The sequence below is a fragment of the Budorcas taxicolor genome, chromosome 23 (genome assembly GCF_023091745.1).
Source record: "Budorcas taxicolor isolate Tak-1 chromosome 23, Takin1.1, whole genome shotgun sequence".
Taxonomy (NCBI): Eukaryota; Metazoa; Chordata; class Mammalia; order Artiodactyla; family Bovidae; genus Budorcas; species Budorcas taxicolor.
The window spans coordinates 30,119,357-30,140,094 of NC_068932.1; the positions used below are offsets into that span (position 1 = coordinate 30,119,357).

At 44.2% G+C, this 20,738-nt stretch overlaps 1 protein-coding gene across 2 annotated transcripts in view; it reads left to right on the forward strand.

Annotated features, from left to right (window-relative positions):
- Positions 1-20,738, forward strand: part of MXI1 (MAX interactor 1, dimerization protein) — a 93,931-nt gene that overhangs the window by 2,782 nt on the left and 70,411 nt on the right. Inside the window, exons 1-2 of one of the 2 annotated variants that reach the window (XM_052660906.1) lie at positions 13,816-13,961; positions 15,363-15,495. In XM_052660906.1, coding sequence (XP_052516866.1) covers positions 13,889-13,961; positions 15,363-15,495 — 206 coding nt within the window. In that variant the 5' untranslated portion in view covers positions 13,816-13,888. Of the gene's footprint in view, positions 1-13,815; positions 13,962-15,362; positions 15,496-20,738 lie in introns of those variants that run through there. The other variant, XM_052660904.1, reaches the window with a different exon arrangement.

Consider the following 20,738-nt stretch of genomic DNA (forward strand, 5'->3'; position numbering starts at 1 on the left):
CCTCTTTTCGCAGCCGCTGTTTGGCTCAGCATGACGTGATGCCAGCGGCCCCCAGATTTCCCCGAGAGTGGGGACCCTGTTCTAGGCCCTAGCCCCCTCCCCACGAGCTCACGCAGGCGAGGGGGACCTGCAGCAAACTATGGGGCGACCGTCCACAGGGCCTTCTATTATCTCCTTTGCAAACTGGAGCGGCCGGCGGGGGCCACTTTATTTTCCCCACTCTCGCCTCCGCTCCGGCCCGGGTCTAGGTCTCCCCGTACGGAAAACAACGGGCCCTACATCTGCCTCATTTAATCGGGGGTGCTTCTTCGCGCTGGCGGCGCTCGCGGTTGTTTTCTGCTCGATGCACACAATGCCCGCGCGTCACGGCGGTCCGCGTGTGCACAGCAATAACGCGAGTGTGGGGGCGGGTCGTGCGTGCGCCGGGCTCGGGCACTGAGGGTTCCTCCGCGCGCGCGGGGCTTGTTTTGCTTCAGAGCCCCGAAACGCTTACATCATTCAGTCGTTAGGGGAGGGAGGGGAATCTAGGCGTTCCGATAGGATTCCAACATTTCTCAGGTCCCTCCCTGGTTTTTGGAAGGAAGCAAGGACCCTAGCTGTTTATTTTTATGATGGTGGCGGGACTCAAGGTTTCTTTGTTGGGTAAGGTTTGTTTCTGGTTTTAGGTCACTACTGCAAACGACAATACTGGCCGGCTCAGGTGCACAACCTCCTCGCTTTCATTTCAGACAGTTCTCCTGTAATCACTTGATCTCAGTTTCTCCGCCTCCACCACTTCCCCCTCCCAGCGAGAGACACATGGTTTCCACATGGAGACAAACTTCTTTCCTCTGACTGGACTTGACCTAGCAGCATCGCTCAGCCAATCAGCAGCCTCAGCTTCCCCTGACGTCATGCGTTGCTGAGGCCAGAGACTGGGGGGTGGAGCCTGGAGGCAAGCCAGAAAATCTCTGGGAGCTGTAGTGCGGCCAGCTGGTTCAATCCCTCCTTAAAGGGACGCTCTTCACCCCGAGAAGGGTATTGAACCTCAAGTCTCCATTTCGGGTTCTGTGAGACATTCTCGAAATGCACCGATAGGCCCTGGTCACGAGTTCACACGTTCCGCTTTTACTGTGTGCAAAAAAGTACTTACTTGGCAGGAGCTTGCCTTATTTTCCATTGTCACCAGAACTGCTTTTCATTGCCTCGTTGAGGTTTCCGTACTAGGAGAGCTCACCAAGTGTGTCCACAGTGGTGAGTTATTCTCAATATATATGATGAGTTTTCTTGGGGTGTTCAAATTGAGTCACTCAGCACTGACTGCTCTGTGCAAGGCAAGGATTCCCTAGAAGATGCAAGTACATTTTCCCAAACTTCCAACTTCCTCCCTAAGAACCTCAAATTAAAAGCCTCCAGAAATATTAATTATGGATACTGTGACCCTGTTATCACAAATTCAGAAATTATATGTAAATAACCTGACATAGGGTCCAGTGAAGGGGTAGCAATTTAGGACTGACCAGTTGAAAAAAAATTTACTTCCTGTTTTGGAAAAGGTGAAAAAACGAAAGAGAAAAAGAAATTAATTCACAAAGGGGTGTTCTGTGCAAAGAAGTTGTTGAGCAGGCAAGCAGAATCTACAGGACACAAGAGGGCTTCCCAGTGTCTAGGGGAAGGTGGCTTGGGGGCAATGCTTAAGATAGAAAAGAATGATTAAATGGGAGTAGAAGCCTTGGGTGGCTCTCTGGAGTGCATTACCTGGGTTGGAAGGTGAGGTGCTTTCCTAGGGGCATGGACAGGCCAAAGAACAGCCTCTGCCTGCTGACAGAGTAAGCTGTGGCTGTATGGTGTCATTTGGCCCCACCCTGCCTTCCCAACTTAATCTCCTCTACTCCCGTCCAGCAGGTCCACCAGCAAGCAGCCTTTACAGTCATCCCTCTGTGCTTGACTCAGACTTTTTCCTCTGTCTAGCATGCCCTCATTCTCTTACTCTCCTGGGATTATCTGTGTCTAACCTAGCTTCAAAGCCGAGGTCAGATCCCACCTCTTCCAGGAAGCCTCCCCTGGATATTTCTCAAGTCAGGGAATGAATGAGAGAATGAAAGCTTTACAGTCACCCAGAGCAGGGCCCAAGTTACTCCTTCACTGCTTACTGGCTGTGTGGCCTTGGGCACAAGTTGCCTAACCTGAGGTTTCATTTCTTTTTTTGTCAAATGAGGATAACCATAGCATCAGCCTCCTGCCACTGCTGAACAACTAACTGAGGCACTTCATTTAAAGTACCTGGAATATAGTAGGTGCTCAATATGTAGTCACTTCTCTGAGCTTTGATAATCAGCAATGCTCTACTTGCTTGCTGTACATTAGCTTTATCCTCACAGGGAGATGATTAGCATCTTAAGGGAAAAGATCACTCAATAGTATTTCAGTATATGTCACCATTGCATAACACTGGACATACACGAGACAATTAATATACATCCCTTGATTGCCTGGATTGTCATTTACTGGCTATGACACAGTGATCAGTTTTGAAGGCAGAAAGGACACATGATAGACTTTCTGAAGACTTGGAGTTGGAAATAACTGATCTCTTCCAAGGAGGGAAGATGTCTCCCATAATCAATGCAGACTGCTCCTGGGCTTTAAAGATCAGGGCCTATACAGAGATGGTAGGTCAGGCCCGGAGAGCTGAAACTGCATCAGCTGTGACCCTGCAGATGGATCAGTTATTTGTTTACAGAGCAAATTATGCTAAAATTGAGGGCTTTGATAGCAACTAGTGTTTATGTAGATCACATTTCTGCATGGCAAGCATCTTACAATTCATTCATTCATTCATTCCCCAAATTATGTATTGAGCATTTACGATGTGCAATTGCTTTTTTCCCCCCTGAAAACTCTGTAAGTTGATTTATGATGGGAGTGGAGTGAGGTATTTGTTTTTGGTGAAGTTGTATAAAGAGCATTCTTAATTTAGGCTTCTGTTTCCTCTATATCCTAAATTATGCTCCCCAGATTCAACTCTTTTTGATCTCTGCCCATTGCTAAATGCCAGAAGTGGACTTTTGGGGATACTGTTGTAGCTTTCAGAGTCCCAGAGCTCCCAGGGACTGGGTACCCTGTGGAGGGGACCCAGGAAAAGCATCTGGACCTTACGAAGTTAGAGAAGCTGAATTGAGTCATTCATGGTTTGGTGGGGGAAAAGAAGCTGTATCAGATCCAAGACAGAACAAGAGCTGCTCACCTACCTGCCCTCTTTGACCGAAACACTCTCCTATTTGGCACACTTAGAAATGGAGATTTTCATCTGAGAATGGCTGGCAAAATCTGGAGGTAGAACTGAAGGAAGTGAAGAGGGTGTCAGCATTGCAGCAGCAGCAACTAATCACACTGCGTGATACCAACACTGGCAACCATTTACTGAGCACTGACTATACTTGGTAAAACATGGGGCTAAAGACGTGTTATCTCCTCCCAAACTTCACAACCACCACATAGCATGTGTACTTTAATTGCTCCCATTTTACAGAGAGGGTAACTGAGTAACTTGCCCAAAGATCACATAATAATGGTGGAGTTGAGTTTTGAACCGAGGCCTCTGATTGGACTGAGCCTGCAGTTTTATATAACCATATATGCGTGTATGCATTTTCCAGTTAAGGAATGAAGTCCAGAGAGGTGAAATGACTGGCTTGAGGTCACCCAACAACGGGAAGCAGAGCGGGTGTTTGTAACACCTTGTTGATTGTCTAAGGTCTTCCTACACACACCCTGCTTAGAAAAGGTTTAGAAACGAAGCTGGAGACAGAAGAGCCAACCAGAGAGGGTTTTTTTTTTTTTTTTCCTTTTTGTCTTCGTTTTTCAGAGTTGTTCAACTCTCCTGGCCCTAACTCAAGTTTAGGCTCCTAGGAAACACCACCCCCTTCACACTGCTCTTCCAAGTCTGTCCTCTGGACATATTAGAGGACTTGGGGCTGTTGCTATGGTACTGGGGCCAACAGCAGGTTCATCAAAAGCTGAGTCTTTTGCCTTTTTTAAAAAAAGCCTGGCCCTGCAGAAACGAATTGGCCACAAAGATTTGCATCAGTCATTGTGGCTTGTTCTGTTTTAGATCCCCCTGCCTCCCCACCCCACCCCCTCTTCCCTACCACCACCACTTTCTATAAATACAGTTGGATAAATATTGATTTAAACTGGGTTTCTGGAGGAGAAGCACATGGTTGCACTGGGCTGGTCCTCACTTAGATACCACCAGTATGCCAGGCATGACACACCTAACCCCTGACAGCTCTGGCTTCCAGATGACCCCTTTTGGGAAGGTGAGTTATGGTTTCGTGACTTTTGAGTTAAAAAAGAGAGAGAGACAGAAAAAGAAGTATCAAAGGCAATAACCCAGCAAAAAATGGGAGTCTTCCTGCAGAATGAAGAAAGCCATTTTCAGCAGGCAGAAATGAGGGGAGGTTTATGGTAGCCTGGCCTTCTGAACCAGTAGTTCTCTTCCCTTTCCCATTCTTCCTTCCATTCCCTTTCAGTTGTGTTTTTGAAGGAGGCAAAGTGGTAAGACAGAACATCAATGCCAGAAAAAGCCCCAGAGGTCACAGAGCTTCCATCATCCTCACTATACAGATGTGGAAGCTGAGGCCCAGAAAAGGACAGTGGCTTGCCCAAGACGACACAGCAGAGGCAGAACCAAGTCCTGCCTGATGTGAGAATGGGTCCCAGGCAGAGCCCCAAACTGTGCTTTTGTTTTACAGGTCAGGTGCTCATAAAGTCAGCAATTCTCAACCCTGGTTTACTGATCGCAGGGTGTGTCCGGTTATTGCAAAGGTCATTGCAACATTCTCAATAGTCTTTCAAAATGAAGATAATTTGAATTCACCATTTAGAAAAAATATTTTCTTATACATCTATGGTAGGGGGAGTGGGTGGAACCCAAAGGTGATGACAGTGATTGGACGGCTCTCCAGCCTTAACTGAGGAGGAGGCATTCAGGTCTTCCCAGAGGGGCCTCCTTCTGGGGGTGGAGGGTGGAGTTCTGGCTCCACTGGTGAGAAAAAGCTTTGATTCCAACGGGAGCGACACCTGCTCTCTGACTGTTGTGCTAAACTAAAGGGAAGTCATTTTCTCTGATACTGTTGTCCCTGAGTGGCCTGGCTGGAGGTGTTAAAACTGTCAGCAGCTGACTTGATCTCTCTGGCCAAAACGAATGGGCATTTGCCACCACCCATCTGAGCTGGAGGTTCCTTCTTTGCTTCCTCATCTTGGCAGAATTCTCTGCTGGGCCCCTCGCTTGTGAAATATTTTGAAAGTTCAGGTGACCCTCATTTTGAGCAATACATCTCCAGGAAATATATGTAAATAGGATCTTTCTCTCTCTCTCTTTTTTAAATTTAGGTTAGTGACCCTCTCTTTTAAAAGGCCCGCATGGCAAATAATTTTATAAAATGTGAAATTATGTTGCATGCCCGGAATTCTCCCTAAATGTGTTCTGTGAGTCTGTTCATCCATCCATTCATCAAGCTGGTATTTAAGGTGTACACACTGCTTTATGTCAGGCTTTGTGCTAGGGCCCAGAGATACAGTCCCTGCCATCGTGGACTTAAACTCTATTCCAGTGCCAGATTTTAGAAGTTTCACTTGTCTTAAAGTAAACCTCAACAATGTGGATTGCATCTGACTTGGGCTTTGTGTCTTTGGTTCTAGCCATCATTACAGATAGAACAAAAATTTATACTGGGCTTCAAAAAAAAAGAGAATAGTCCCTCTCCTCCCTCCATGTACCCTGCCATCCCCCAGCCTGATGTTTAAAATCCTTTGTGTTTTGTGTTTATCCTTATAATTTTTACAGATCTGACTCTCCCCCACGCCCTTTTTTAAACTGCCCAAGCCTAGGAAATCAAGTACTGGGTAAGCAACCTTTTAAAAAAAACAGCCCATTCTTAGTTCCTTACAGATTGGGGCACTCTGCACTTGGAGGATTGTCCATACCAATGTTTCTACCATGCCTGCTGTCCCATCGAACATGCCTTTGGCCTCATCTCTCTAATATCCAACTACAGTGTCTGCTGAGGAAATTTAAACAGCAAAATTAGAAAGATAAACACAGTGTCCTGAGGGAGAGAAAGATTGGGACGTTTAAAGCTAATAAAAGGGGATTTGGATTACCTGTTATTTGAGATATTTTACTCTGTATTTTTATTGCCATTAGCAAGTATACTTGAATAAAGATGATTTGGGACCGTTTTAATACCACTGTATTAAAATGGAGGGCATGCCCAGGGCCGCTCTGTTTCTGATCAAGAGTGGCAAGTGTGAGCCTTTGTTTTTATTTCTACAGGGGCCCAGAACTACTGTACAATCCTGTGTTATCTCCTTCTTACTTCAACCATACCTGACCATCTCTACTATATTTCTTGACTCCCAAGATTCTGAGTGCCTTGCATACAACTTTATTTGCTTTTTTCCACCAGCTGTAAAGTTTAGCTCAATACAACACATAATTTCTAACACCTGTGAGGAGCTTGGTGCTTCCAAAGTGCAATGTGTATGATCTCCAGGTCGAGTTCTATATTCCAGTGCAAGTGACAGACAAATAGAAATCAATAAATAATACTTGCCTGTTTCCTGGGAGTCTGATAGCCTGTCCCCAGGGTGGGGGCAGGTTGCTGCTGACAAGTATATTGTTGTCTCTGTTTTCCAAAGGAACAGTGATAATGGTGCCTTTTTAATGAGCAGTTACTATGCACTAGCACAATGCTAAGTGCTTTATATTAAATCCTGACATTCATGTAATAGGAGGGTGCTATCATTATCCTCATTTTACAGATGAGGAAAGCCTTAGCCTTAGCAAGGCAAGCTAACTTTCCCAAGGCTACCTGCTAACAAAAAGTGGGGCTGAGACTCAAAACCAGCTTCTTCCTAGGAGACTTCAGGGCTCTTAGAGAAGTGTCAGAGAGCAAGAGGCAAGACATGGAAAGTGGAATGTTTGAAGACGAGGCTGAGGGTCCCCTTGGGGAAGCCTCCCTGGAGTGACTCCCTTTACTTCCCATGCATCCTAGAAAAGAGAGAGGACAGCCAGAGCCTCTGGGGTTCTTCAGGCATCGACACCAAAGCAGACAGGGCCCTTGTTCTGCAAGGCACTGGCTGAGGGTGTTCTGCTTGCCCTTGCAGTACCACCTGGCCTAGCACCCCCTGGGGAACTCACCCAACCAGTAGGGCTCCTGAGGCTCTGCATGCTCGGGTGTCGGGGTGTGAATCCACACCCTGTCAGACTCTACTAGGTTTCCCAAAGGCGCCTGAGCTTGTAGGGAAACTGGTCTGGCCCGTGCCTGGCAAGTGTGAGCCACACAGATGAGCTTTAGGCCCTGGCTGCCACCTTACTAGCGAGGGCCAGCTGGTTCTGGTCGAACGGTGTTGGTCCAACCTCTTCCTCTCCTCCGTCGAGATCTAGGAAGCCAGGGTGATCGTAAATAGAACTGGGTTCATATCATTTACTTGGTTAAAGCCCTTCAATAGTTTCCTTCCTGTCTCACTGAGAATAAAATCCCAAATCCCTGCATTGCCATCACCCCTACAGTTTGGCATGAGTGTGGTCTGAAGATGGATAGCCTTGGTGTCTCCTAGGACCTTGTCAGAAATGGGTCTCCCAGGTCCCACCCCAGAACTGCTGAACCCAAAACTCCATTTTAGCATGATTCTCAGGTGACCTATGTGCTTATGAAAGTCTGAGGAGCTGGCCAAACACCCTTGTGATTGCCCTGATCCCTCCATCCACCTAAACCATCCTCCCCCTCATTTATTATTTATCCCTTATTTCTACTTATCACAATTTACAATGCTTTTACTTGCTTATCATTGGTCTGTCAGGCTAGAATGCAAGCACTTTGAGGACAGAGAGCACAAGTAGTTTTATCCTTTGTTCTCCTTGGCATCTAGGTTAGTGTGCAGCAGGTAACAGAGGCTTAAGAAATATTTGTTGAACAAACGATGAGTTCTCTGCCTTTAACCCTCTGACCTAGTGCTTATCAACAATGGTACTATTGATGAGACAGTTCCTCTTGAGCAGATTAATCTGGAATACTGCTGGATTTAACATCCTTGGTTCCTACTCACTAAATGTCAGTAGAACTCCCAAGTCATGGTGACACTCAAGAAAGACACTTATACACATTTCCAAAGCCTCCAGGTGGATGGTATTATCCTGATTGAGGCCATTGCCTTAACCAACTTTGTTTGACCTTGTCTGACAAAACATACCCTGATGTACTCTATGGGGTCCAAGAGTTAGGAAATCCAGGTTTGAATCTGTTTGCTACCTGTATGACTTTGGGCAAATCACTTAACCTTTCTGGGCCTCAAATGGGAAACAGGAATCTCAGAATATGTTGAGGATTAAATGAATTGACTGTACGAGTGGCACCACACACATAGTTGGCTCTTATTATGCAGGAGCTATAGGCAAATGGAGGCATGTTATTCTTGGATCTCTGGAGAATCCCAGAATCCTGGAATCAGCATGCTGGCGTTGGAAGAGATGGTGAGATCACACACGTCCTTGGGCAAGCAAGGGCCTGGTGTTTTATTCTAACTATTGTACCTGAAGCTGAAAACAGCCACAAGATAGCAAGGCTGGATGTATCCAGGGTCTGGCTGGGCCCTAAGAGTGACTGCCACAAGTTTCTGCTGCTTGGAAGGGAGTGGTGATGTCAAGGGGTGGAGGCAGGGCTACTGTAGGCAGGCTTCTGCCAGGGAGGGAGGGTTACCCAGGGCTGTGTAAGAATGTGGGCCATCCTCTTAACAGCAGGGGAAGGCCTCTGGTAATCTTTTTTTCTTTTCTTTTCTTTTTTTTAAGGCTTTAAAATCAAGTTGCATCTAACTTTGAAAGACTAGGTCATTACCTCCAAAACCTGACAAGTGCAACAAAAAATTACTGTGCATTCTGGCTTTTGAATGTGGATGCAAACATTCTGAATAAAATATTCACTCATGGAATGAGCAGTCTTTTAAAGAACAACATACAATGGTTGACCAGGATATATATGCCAGAGATGGCTGAAAGTCACAAAATCTATCAGTATAAAGGATTGTAATCAGAAATTAAGGAGAATAATACATGACCACAGCAACACAAGATGAAATGTCATTTGAAAAAAGTATTCAGGAGACATTCCTAATGAAGGAAGCTACTTCCATACAACAGAGATTTTACCTGTGCTGGTCTTCTAATTAAAATGAGGTAGTGTGGCTGGGCCCATGGTCTGTGGTCATCACCAGCAGAGGAGTTGATTTTTCCTTTTCCTAAGACCTTTGAACAAAAAACAAAACAGAACAGGCTTTGGATCCCCTTGGAATATAACTCGATCTTGATATTGAGAGGATTAATCCTTGGGGCTCCATAAAATTTAAAAGACCATATAATGTATTCTACTTTATTTATCTGTTTATTTCTAAAACCACAGATCAACTAGAAAAAGAATTAGGGAGATGGGTAGACAGCACTGGATGAGAGTCTGGAGGACTGAGTCTTAACCCTTGCTCTATCAGTTTGATAGATAGCTGTGTGGCCTTGGTATGTTACCATACCTCTCTGAACCTCAGTTTTTTCATCTGAAAAATGGAGGCTGGATTGCAGAATAAGCTTAATGATACAAACTTCTATGAAAAAAAAACCATGAAATGTTATTTGGAGGAATATTCATTTGGGATGGCCGAAGCAAGATCTTCCATCAGTTGCAGCCTCAAGCGAAGTGCTCCAGGGTAAGCAAGAATTTTGTGTGTGCATATTAATTAAGTCCTGCAATGCAGATCTCTTCTTGGACCCACGTTAATGCAAAAAAAGAAGGAAAAGGACATTCCAGAGATTAACACATTCATTATAATCCCCTAAATAGGCTGCTGTAATAAGGGCCATTTAATAAAATGTAAGAAGGAAGCCCTTCTAAGAGAGAAGACATAGGCCAGGATGGAAGTCAAGTGCAGCTGTTTGAGCCTCTGCCAGTGTCCTGATCTCACCAGAAAACCAAAGTTAAAAAACAACAAACTTCCAGATTCAGCGATCTCAGAGTATCGCTGCCTCCCCCTGCCATTTCCTCCCACCCCCATGTCCTTTCTTTCCCTTTCTCCCCAGCTCAGGCACCTGGGTCGTGGTGCTTTTCCGTGTGGTTGGGATGTCAGCCGGCAGCCCTGGCGACTGGAGCCCTGGGAGGCGGCAGCCACCTCTCGGATTTAGCATTACGTCATCCCTTCTAGACCCAAATTTATCTCGGCTGCACACAGACCCGCAGCTCTGAGCTGCCGCTGACTCGAGGAGAGCTTACGCATGAAGTTAGGCAAGGCTGACTCACTCGGCAGAAGAAAAGGTTTTCTGCTGCTCTTCACGTTTCTGGGCTCCGAGGGGAGAGGCCAGGAGGACGCTGCGGTTGCCACTCTGGGGTAGGGGATAGAAAGATGTATAACTCTTATGATTCTTATTTAGGAGCTCAGGACTCACCCTGTTCCCAACCTTGTTTATTTGAAGACTGCCCCCCCCACCGCCCCCCCACCACCCTTAAGGATAATTTTGAGAAAAAGTGCCCTGCACAGTAAACACTGCAGTTTCAAGGAAGTTCACTTAAGCACCAGGTGTCACTAATAGTGACTTTGCACTAATAGTGACTTGTACCTTAACCTCAGGGCCCCTTCCCCTCTTTTCCTCTTTTCTGTCTGTAGAAGTGATGTAACACAGATCAGGCTCCTCCTCTGTTCATGAATCTGCAATAAGGCTCTGAAAATTTACCTTGAGTAAACCGTTCAGGGAAAGGACCCCTAAGAATGGAGACTTTGCCTGCTTCCTCCAGAAGGCAGACTGTCCCCATCCAGGCTGTGTTTGTTATAGGGCTGGGGGACTCTGGAGGACTTTTTTCTCCATCAAATGAGACTCCCCTGAGTGAGATACTTCCTTGAGGGAGAGGACAGAAGAACCAGAGACTATGAGTAAGATTCCAGGTTCTTTTGTCAGTAGACTTTAGAAGCCCTGCTTTTTCTCAGTTTCCCCATTTGCATTTGTAGTGCAATTTGGATTTATCTGCAAAAGAGAAGCCATGGCTGCCTCTGGGTTCCCACAGGCTGGGCTGGTGCTTAGGATGGTTTGTGAGTGACATCCTTTTCTAGGCTAGAGCCCCAAGCTTTGTGCTGTAGGAGGCCCTTGTGGCCACTATCCACGCAAGAACTCTGGGAGTCAGCTGGAGCAGGATGAAGGAAGTGGCACCTTCAACTGTTGTTAGAAGAGGCTGGATATTTTTGTACAGAAACCAGTGCTTAACACTGCCCACCATCACCATCATCTCATCTCTTTTTCAGCATATGCAGGTAGCATTTTGGTGATTCTCACACTACTTTCCATCTCCTCCACTCCGTCTTGGCCATAGCTTTAAAAGAAAGGTTGGTTAATTCATCTGGAGGTCAACTGCGAAAGGTCAGGCATGTGCACCAAGCATCCTGCTTTCTCTTAATAACCTGCTAGGGCTTATGATGTGTGGATTTAAACCCATCTTGAACCCATGTGTATTTTCAGTCTGTACTTTTTTCCTTGATTGCATGTCACAAGGTTTACCTCCCATAGGGTAGAATTTTATTTGTTATAAAACTACCTCTTTTAAGTTCCTGCGGTAGCCCTTAGCAATTTAGGATCTAAAGCTTAAAGTGGTTTTGCAAGTGGTAGAAACTTTCCACCTAATAATTTCTACCCTCAATTTACAGATGTTCTGAGTGAATAGGTATTTTCTTTTAAATAATCCCTTTCTCCCCCTATCCAACATGTCCCTTGTTGAATGAAGGGTGGTTGTTACCGACACCCAATGGGAAAGCCCAGATCTGAAGCAACCTAGCTAACAGCTGAAAAAGAACAGTTCCTGTTTCAACGCCTTTAAAACAAATTATCTTGTAGCTTGTGAACATCTCTCATTTTGGGTCTCCGTGTATTTGATCGAACATCTATTTGGTTCTTAAATGTGGTGCCAAGTGTAACATTTTAAAAGGTTGGCAGACTTTTGCAGCTTTTGACCTCACTGGAAATCTTGTTCACTTTGGGGGGAAAAAAGGGGGAGAGAATATTAGAATGCAGCATGAAGCCCATGACATTTCTGAGAATAACATTTTCATTCTGAGATGGTATTTTCTACAGTAGCCACTGGAATGACCACAGGGAAGGGGAAATTCTCCCCTCACCAAGAGCTTCCTGTTACTCTGGATGTCCATGGGCAGGATAAAATAATGAGGGTGGGGAAAGTTATGGATGTTTACACAATTCCTAGGTTGCTTCTAGAGCTTTCAACAGTTAGGATCTTCTTGCCTTTCTTTGCCCTAGACCAGAGATTATCAATCGAGGTGATCTGTGCCCCAAGAGGCTTTTGGCAATGTCTGGAGACATTTTTGATTGTCATACCTGAGTTGGTGGTGTGCTGCTGGCATCTAGTGGGTAGAGGCCAGGGATGCCGCTGAATATCCTTCAATGCACAGGTCTCCACCAACCTCATCCCTCCCCCAATTAGGAATTACTCACCCCAAATATCGGTAATGCTGAGGTTGAGAAACTCTGGTCTAGACTTTGAGGACTCGGAAAGACGATGTGTGGGGGTGGGGCTAGGGTTGGGTGTGGGCAGTCATTGGCAGTCTTTTAATGTGGTCCTGCAATTTTAAGCCTCTGCTTTCAGTTCCCTCTCTGTGGAGGAGAACAGGAGAGAAACGATCATCATAGCTTCCATTCATTGAGCGCCGCGTACTAACTTCTGGTATTATTTCCTTTAATTGTCACAATAAGCCCTGCTGACTATACGCTCCTTGAGAGCAAGGCCCATGTCTATTTCATCTGTTACTGTACATGTTATGCCTAGTACAGTGCCTGGTACATGTCAGGCCCTCAGTGTTTGGATAAATGGAGTCATTACATCTGATATAGACGCGAGGCACATGAGGTCTGAAAAGTCCACAGAGTTAGTGTAAGTAGAAGGGCCAGGATTTTAACTGAGCCCTGTGTGACTCCAGCACCAAATCACTTAGCGACCGAACTGTATCTCTCAGTTGCAGCACCAGGGAGGTTTGCCAGTCTCCAAAATCACGATTGAGGGGCTGAGGGAGGGGAAAGGAATTTTTAAAAATAAGGTTAAAAAACAAAACACTACCTCTTTGTGAACTATGAAGTGAAGAAGGGCCTATGGGAGCTCTCTGTGCCTCTGATGGGATCATCTCGTGTTCCTCAGCTGGGATTTTTGGCTTTTCAAGTATCTATTCTGCAGATAGGGTAACCAAGGCGCGGAAGTTCCAGGAGAAAGTGGTAGTAGATGGAGAACTGGAGCGGGGCACTGTGGAACTACATGCTTCAGCTTCTGGGCACCTTCCAGGAGTCATTGAGAAAAGGGTTCCCCGGGAGTAGACCCACAGTCCTTCAAATCCTTCCCTCCAAGAAGCAAAGCCCAGAAAACCTCTTGGTCTTTCCACCTGGGAGGCAGAAAATCAAACGGACTACGTTTCCCGGCGGCCATTGCGGAATTTGGTAAGGCGCAGGCGCACTAAAGCGTCGTGCGTACTACGAGTCCCGGCGAGCAGTGGGCAGGGCGGGACTACATTTCCCAGGAGACAGAGGAAGGGGCGGGAGGGGGCGGGCCGCGGTACTGCCCCCGCCCCTCCCCCGTGCTCGCGCAGAGAGGTAAACAAACCCCGCGCGGGTTGTCAGCGGAGCTGCGGGTGCGGCGGGGTGGCCGGGGCAGCTGGGGTGGTGGGGGCGGCGGAGAGCGCGCCGAGCCGCGGCGGGGCTGGCCCGCCAGCCCGCCGCACATGTCCCGGGGCGGCGCCGGACTGTAGCCGCTTGCGGCGCCTCCTGTTGGCTGGGGAAGGGAGCGCGGAGAGGCCCGGGTTGCCGCCCGCGGTGCCCATGGAGCAGGTGCGGATGATCAACGTGCAGCGCCTGCTGGAGGCTGCCGAGTTTTTGGAGCGCCGGGACCGAGGTAACGGCTGGACGCCACCACCTCTGCCACTGCCTGAACCCGCGCACTCCTCTTCCGCGCGGGGAGTGCGGTGCGGCTGGTGTGAGGGGTGTGTGTGTAAGGAGAAGTGTCTGTGAGGAGGGGGTGCTTGTGTGAGACGGGGGTGCGTTGCAAGGAGGGGGGGTGCGTGTGTGAGGAGGGACTGTGTGTGTGAGGAGGGACTGTGTGTGAGGGGATTGCGTGTTTGAGAAAGGGACCCGTGTGAGGAGGGGATGCGTGTGAAGAGGGGTGTGCGTGTGTGAGAAGGGTGCGTGTGAGGAAGGGATGCGTGTGTGAGGAGGGGTGTGTGTGTGAGGGAAGTGCGTGTGAGGAGGAGTTACATGTGAGGGAAGTGCGTGTGTGAGGAGGGGTGCGTGTGTGAGGAGGGTGGGGTAAGGGAGGTGCGTGTGTCAGGAGAATTGTGACTGTGTGAGGGGGAGCATGTGAGAGGGAGTGAACATGTGAATGAAGGGGTACATGAGGCAGTTCGTGTGCATGTGTGTGAGGGGCACCTGTGGGTGTGTGTATGTTCAGGATGGGGAGCAGGGGAGGACACTATCCTGGGGAGACTGAGGAGGCGTCAGGCTGGAACCTGAGGCTGCCCTGAGTGGAGGTGGACGGGAGGGGAGGAAAGGGGAGGAGTGTTGAGAGTGGAGGTGATTTGAGGACCCGGGAGGAAAGAGAACACGAAGAACCGGAGGAGGGGGCGGGAGGAATGCGTGTCGGGGTCGGGGAGACCGGACCCAGAGCCCGGACTGGGGATGCCTGCTGAAGAGCAGGGAGGTGGATAGGTACTTGTGAGGAAGTGACCTCTGCACATCCAAATAGGATGCACTGGGATTCCCTTAGGAACAGAGATTAAGGGCGATGTAAAGAGATTGGGGTACTGAGTGCAACCCCTGAAAATTGTGGTGTGGTGAGAAAATGCCTTCCTAGAACGAGGTGATTGAATTGTTTGAAGTACACAAAAATGTGGGGCTTAGAGAGACACCTTGAAGGGGTACAGTTATACCAAAAGGGATTTTGAAACAAATGAAATAATTTAGTGAATGGTAATTGGTCTCAGAAATGAAGGTGTTTAAGTCAAGAATTCTTGGAGAAAAGGATTTTGAAGAGGAGGGAGAAGTTCCTTGGTTTAGAGGAGGTGTTAGTACACCTTCCAAGCGTGAGTTGGGTCTGTATATAATGTCACAGGACTGATGACCAGGCAGGGACTGGGAATCTTATATTCCAATCAGAAAGAATGGAAAAAATTTACCTCTTTTTCTTGTCTGTTTTCAGCAACCTGTTACTGAAAGGACTAGAGATCTGTAGATCCAGGAATTTAGGTATATTCCTCTTACCCTCTTACCTCTTCCTCTTTTTTTCTTGCCATTTGTTTAGAGTGTGAACATGGCTATGCCTCAACGTTCCCCTCCATGCCAAGCCCCTGGCTGCAGCATTCAAAGCCCCCACGGAGGTTGAGCCGGGCGCAGAAACACAGCAGCGGGAGCAGCAACACCAGCACTGCCAACAGGTATTGAGCTGCAGAGGTTTGGAAAGGGCAGCTGAAGGGAGGGAGCACAGACTCAGGCAGAAGCGCTGACCCAACTGAACTCTAATATCAGGTCTAGAGCAACACTATCAGCCAAGCAGGTGCCTTTATCACCATCCCTCAGAATTTGGCCCTTTTAAAATAATTAAGTCTAGGAATCCTAACCCGACTTTGTGTAGAAGGGAAAGAATAGAATCTGGCAAAACAACCAAATAAGTTCTTGCTGGGGATTATCAAGTGGAGATGTCTGTGACTGAGAGGGAAAGTAAGTTTAGAGATTGGGCCGCATGTGTCCATGCATGCAGCCATATGCTAAAAGTAATCTTGGGCCAGCTTTAAACTAGAGAGAGGCAAGAATTCTTAAAAATCAGAAATAAGGAGGATATAAAGCAGAATCAAGGGTTTTGGTAAAGAAATAAAAATATTTAGATGCAGTCGGAAGTTGGTCACAGTCTATTTTTTTTAAGGAGGATAAGAGTTAATTGGTAAGGGAGCTCTTAAAGCAAAAAAAAAAAAAGGAAAGAAGATGTTTATCCTTCAATCAAAACAGATACTAGAAAATGCTTACTTGGATATATACTCAGACATAGTTGACTTCTATTTTTTTGAAAAATTTTGGTAGTGTCTGGCTGTCTTTTCAGTGTTTTTGTTCTAGAGGGCCTATGTATTCTAAAGATTCATCTCATGAAATTTTCAAAAAGCCTGTCTTAAAACCAGCTGGTGCTTGCCTTTTCCATGATGAAAGGATTTAAATGAGATGTTTTTTCCAAAGTTTTTTTCTAGAGAATGTAAGTGTTGATTTTGGAGGGGCATAGAACATTCTCTGAGTAACTAAGTTTGCTGGGAGACTTTGGAGAACTCTAGACAGGAAGTTGGGTAGCACTTGAAGATGTGGGTTGGGAGGGAGCAGGAGTAGGGGCTCTTACTCATTGATGCAGAAAACCTGAGGTTCCTGTAGATAACAGTACTCAGAACATTGGATCTTTCCACTCTGACTTTCTAACATTACTGTGGCAAGTCACTAATATCTTTAAATCTGTGTCTCCTTTTTTGGCTTCTTTTCTTCACTAAGACTATTCTGTACATTTTAAATAATTTTTAGACGTGTAAAATTATTTAGCCATAAGTGTATTATGCCGTATTTATGTGTGTGTCTATAGTGTTTGTTGTGGTTTGGCAGGTTTGGGATGAAAATATGTAGGCATATTAAACAAAATAGGCAGCATTAAATAAGAATTACTTATAAATTTTCCTGCCCTTCACAGTTTCTCTGGTTAAGGTATTAGCAATTAACACCTATATTCAGGAGTTTATGAGTTTTCCAATCCATGGATAGACTAAAAAAAATTTTTTTTTTTACTTTGAGGCATGGGAAGAGTACTAAATGGGAAATCAAGCCTGGGTTCTGCCATGGTATAAGTATATATTGATTGTTTCCTATTTTCTAGAAATCAAGTATATGATCTCATTACATTTTTTTCTCTGTCCTTAACTGTTGTCATAGTTTGAGGGGACTAACTACATCCTCACCAAGGTCTCTTCTTCCCCTGAAGCTCTGTAACACTGATTTATTGACAGTTTTAGAGATCAGTTTCTGGAGAAAGAAATGGCAACCCACTCCAGTACTCTTGCCTGGAAAATCCCATGGATGGAGGAGCGTGGTAGGCTATAGTCCATGGGGTCTCAAAGAGTTGGACACGACTGAACGATTTCACTTTTACTTTACTATAGTGGTTATTCAATACACCATCCCATCATCGCAGATGTGACATTTTTACTGACAACTCAAGAATTACAAAGGCATAAATTAGATGTGTATTTCTAGATTTTACCAGTTATGTTACAGGTCACTAATGTGTTTGTCATCTCTTGACTTACACTTTGCTTAGCTTGGAATTTCTCTTTCGTGCTAGTGTTCTTTTTAGGAGTCTACTATTGTGTGTCAGACCACACTGGTAATTACTGTGTATTTTAGCACAGCATGTCAGAAAATTTATAAGACTACAAGTATGCCACTTTATTCTTAGTAGTACTCAAGAGAAAATAATTACATGTACATTGGACGACCTACGACTTATTTTTCATGGAAATATAAATAGTAAGAAAGACAAAAAGAGAAAGAAAAAAGATTTTAGGATATATTATCTAAAGGTCTACCCATATGTGGGATTTAGGGTTGAGCCTTTAGATGAGAGGGAGAAGGCAATGGTACCCCACTCCAGTACTGTTGCCTGGAGAATCCCAGTGACGGAGGAGCCTGGTGGGCTGCTGTCTATGGAGCTGCACAGAGATGGACATGATTGAAGTGACTTCGCAGCAGCAGCAGCAGCAGCAGCTTTAGATGAGAACTGGTATGTTAAAGGGGAACACTAGAAATTATTTCTCTTTACATTTTAAGATTTGTGCTTCATAGAGTAGGGAGCAAAGGATCAAATTCTAGTACTGGGGTATTGGGGAGATAGTGTTGTTGTTTCATTTGTAAGGGAACACTATAGGCTCCCTGTTATTACTACATTTAATAAAGACTTTATTATACTGGTTACATAAAACAAATAAAACTGGTAAAATTTTTCATATGGTAGTCATCTGAAACAAGGAAAGGAATAGAGTTGATAAATGTATGTGTCTTGTTTTCCTATCAAATATGTACCTATATGGAAGTTGCTGTTCCTATTAAGCATCTTGAAGGTATGTCATAAAGTAACATTTGTTTCCCTGACATTGTAGCATACTTAAGATACAATGTTGATTTACTCCCCCCCCTAATATTCTCAGGTATAATATGATATTCCTGATATAAAATGTTACTTTATAAACTTGTGCTGAGAGTTGACTCATAATATAAATTCCTATTCTTTCTTTCTCCCAAGTCTTGAAACCATGCTTTCATAGAAGTATAAAGGAGAGAAAAAGAGTGATACAATGTGACATTAAAACAATGTACCATGAAAATTTAATTTCATCATTTGGGATCCTTTTGAATTAGGGTGTGGGATATATAGTACATAATTATCTTTTAAATTCATGGTTGACTTTACTGTAGTCTTGGTTCATGGCCTTCTGGCACACTTCCTAAAATCACCCTTGCTAAGGTGTTACTGCTATTAGAGAACTGGCAACAATTGCTCTCTGGCTTAATGAGTAGTATCAGATAAATTCCCAGCTTCTTTACTGTTTGGTTTCACAACTGAAAAATACCAAGATCTCTCATCTTTAAAACTCTGCTAATACAGCTCTACATGGCTTCAGTGTAACACCAATTTTCTCCTAAATATCTCTTGAACCTGCCTTTTCTCTTAGCTTCCTTACTACCCTGCTAATCCAAGATACAATTACTTCTACTTGAACAGCTCTTGTGACCTCCTAACTGGTATCCCTGCAACCACTCTCCTCCCAGATGCAATTCTGGTGAATTAAATTGGCTAGCCTTCCTTCAGTTCCTTTAATACACCACGTTTCCTCCTACCTCAGGGTCTTTGCACATACTCTGTTCTCTTCTGAGAATTGTTTTTCTTCCCCTTTTGCCAAGTTATCGCTAATTACATGCTTGTTTCAGCTCAGTAATAACTTGTTCAGGAAAGCATTTTCTCATCTGCCAAAGTGGATCAGGTGGTCAGATACCTCATGGCATCCATACTTTTCCTTCAATGTTTATCACAGTTTGTAGTAAATATAGTTATATGATTGATAAATTCATGTCTCATTTATTGGACTAAAAACCCTGCGGGAGCAAGGATTGAATCTCTTCTGCTTAAAGATTTATCCCCACTAACTATCACAGTGCTCTTTAAACAGTAGGTTTTTGAAGAATTAAAGGTTTTTCAAACTCCAAGTAGACTATCTGAAATTGGAACTGAGTTTTTCTTTTGTGCCAAGTATTATATTAGACTCTGAATAGAAATAATGTAAGAATGTGCAACTTCTGCTTTGGCAAACTCTGATTGCTTTATATTAGGAAGGATATTACTGACAATACATTTGGAAAGGAGAACAATGTACAGTATTTGAAGAATAAAAATCTTCAATCTGCCACTTCTTTTAAACACATATATTAGACTACACATATAAAATACTGCAATTAATATTATATTACATGTATAAAATACTACAATTAATATTAAAGAATGTTATCATCCTGTGTCATGAGAGTAAAATGATACCAAAACTTGTCTATGCAAAGAACCAGAAATCTGTCAAATATTGGCAGTAAATACTGGTATGAGATTATGACACATATACAGTAATTTTCTTTATTTTAAGATGATCTATAAAGTAGAAAATACAGGCATACCTTGTCTTATTGTACTTGCCTCTATTGTTCATCACAAATACTGTTTTGTGTTTTTTTAACAAATTGAAGGTTTGTGGCAACCCTGCATTGTCAGGAGATCGTAAGCATTTTTAAATAATAAAATATTCTTGAGTTAAGGTATGCACATTGTTTTTTTTAGACATAATACTGTCACACATTTAATAGACTATAATGTAGTATAAACCTAAGTTTTATGTATACTGAGAAACCAAAAAAATTGTGAGCACTTTATTGCAGTGGTCTGGAGTCAAACCCACAGTATCTCCGAGGTATACCTTTACCAGTTTATTGTTGAATTTCATTATTTCTTTAGTATTCTTTGGATACTAAAGAATCTTACAACAGGAGCAGTATTTCAGTACTGTTTGCTAAGATTGAGGACATAAAAAACAAAACAACTTTTCTTTTGCTTTTAAGACTAACTTTTTTAAACTACAAAATGATGAAATGTTTTAGTCTTATTTTTGAGGGAATGATATATTGTTACATTTTCAGCTTCATATGCTTTTTGTCTGTCATCTTCATAGATTTTCAGGGTTTTTGTTTTTGTTTTTCAGGAGTAGGGTGAATTCTTTTTCTAGGATAGTTGTAGAGGATTTTTTTTCTAGGGGAAGTAGTTTGACGTATATCTTCTATTTTTATTCTTAAACATGTACCTGTTTGTTCACAGGATAATTGAATGAAGGCTTATTTTTTATTTTTTGAGAAATTTATTACTAGTCTTTATTTTTCAGTTATTCTGTCTTAAAGAACTGGATCTTTGTCCAATAGAGAACTCTCAAAGTTTCAAGGCCAAAAGTAGAAATTAGTAGTAGTTAAACTCTTAATGATATTAGTATTGTTCTTCAAGTACTTTCTGTATGTTGAATGATGTGATCTGATGTGTTCTGTGATATTTTGCCTTCCACTAAAA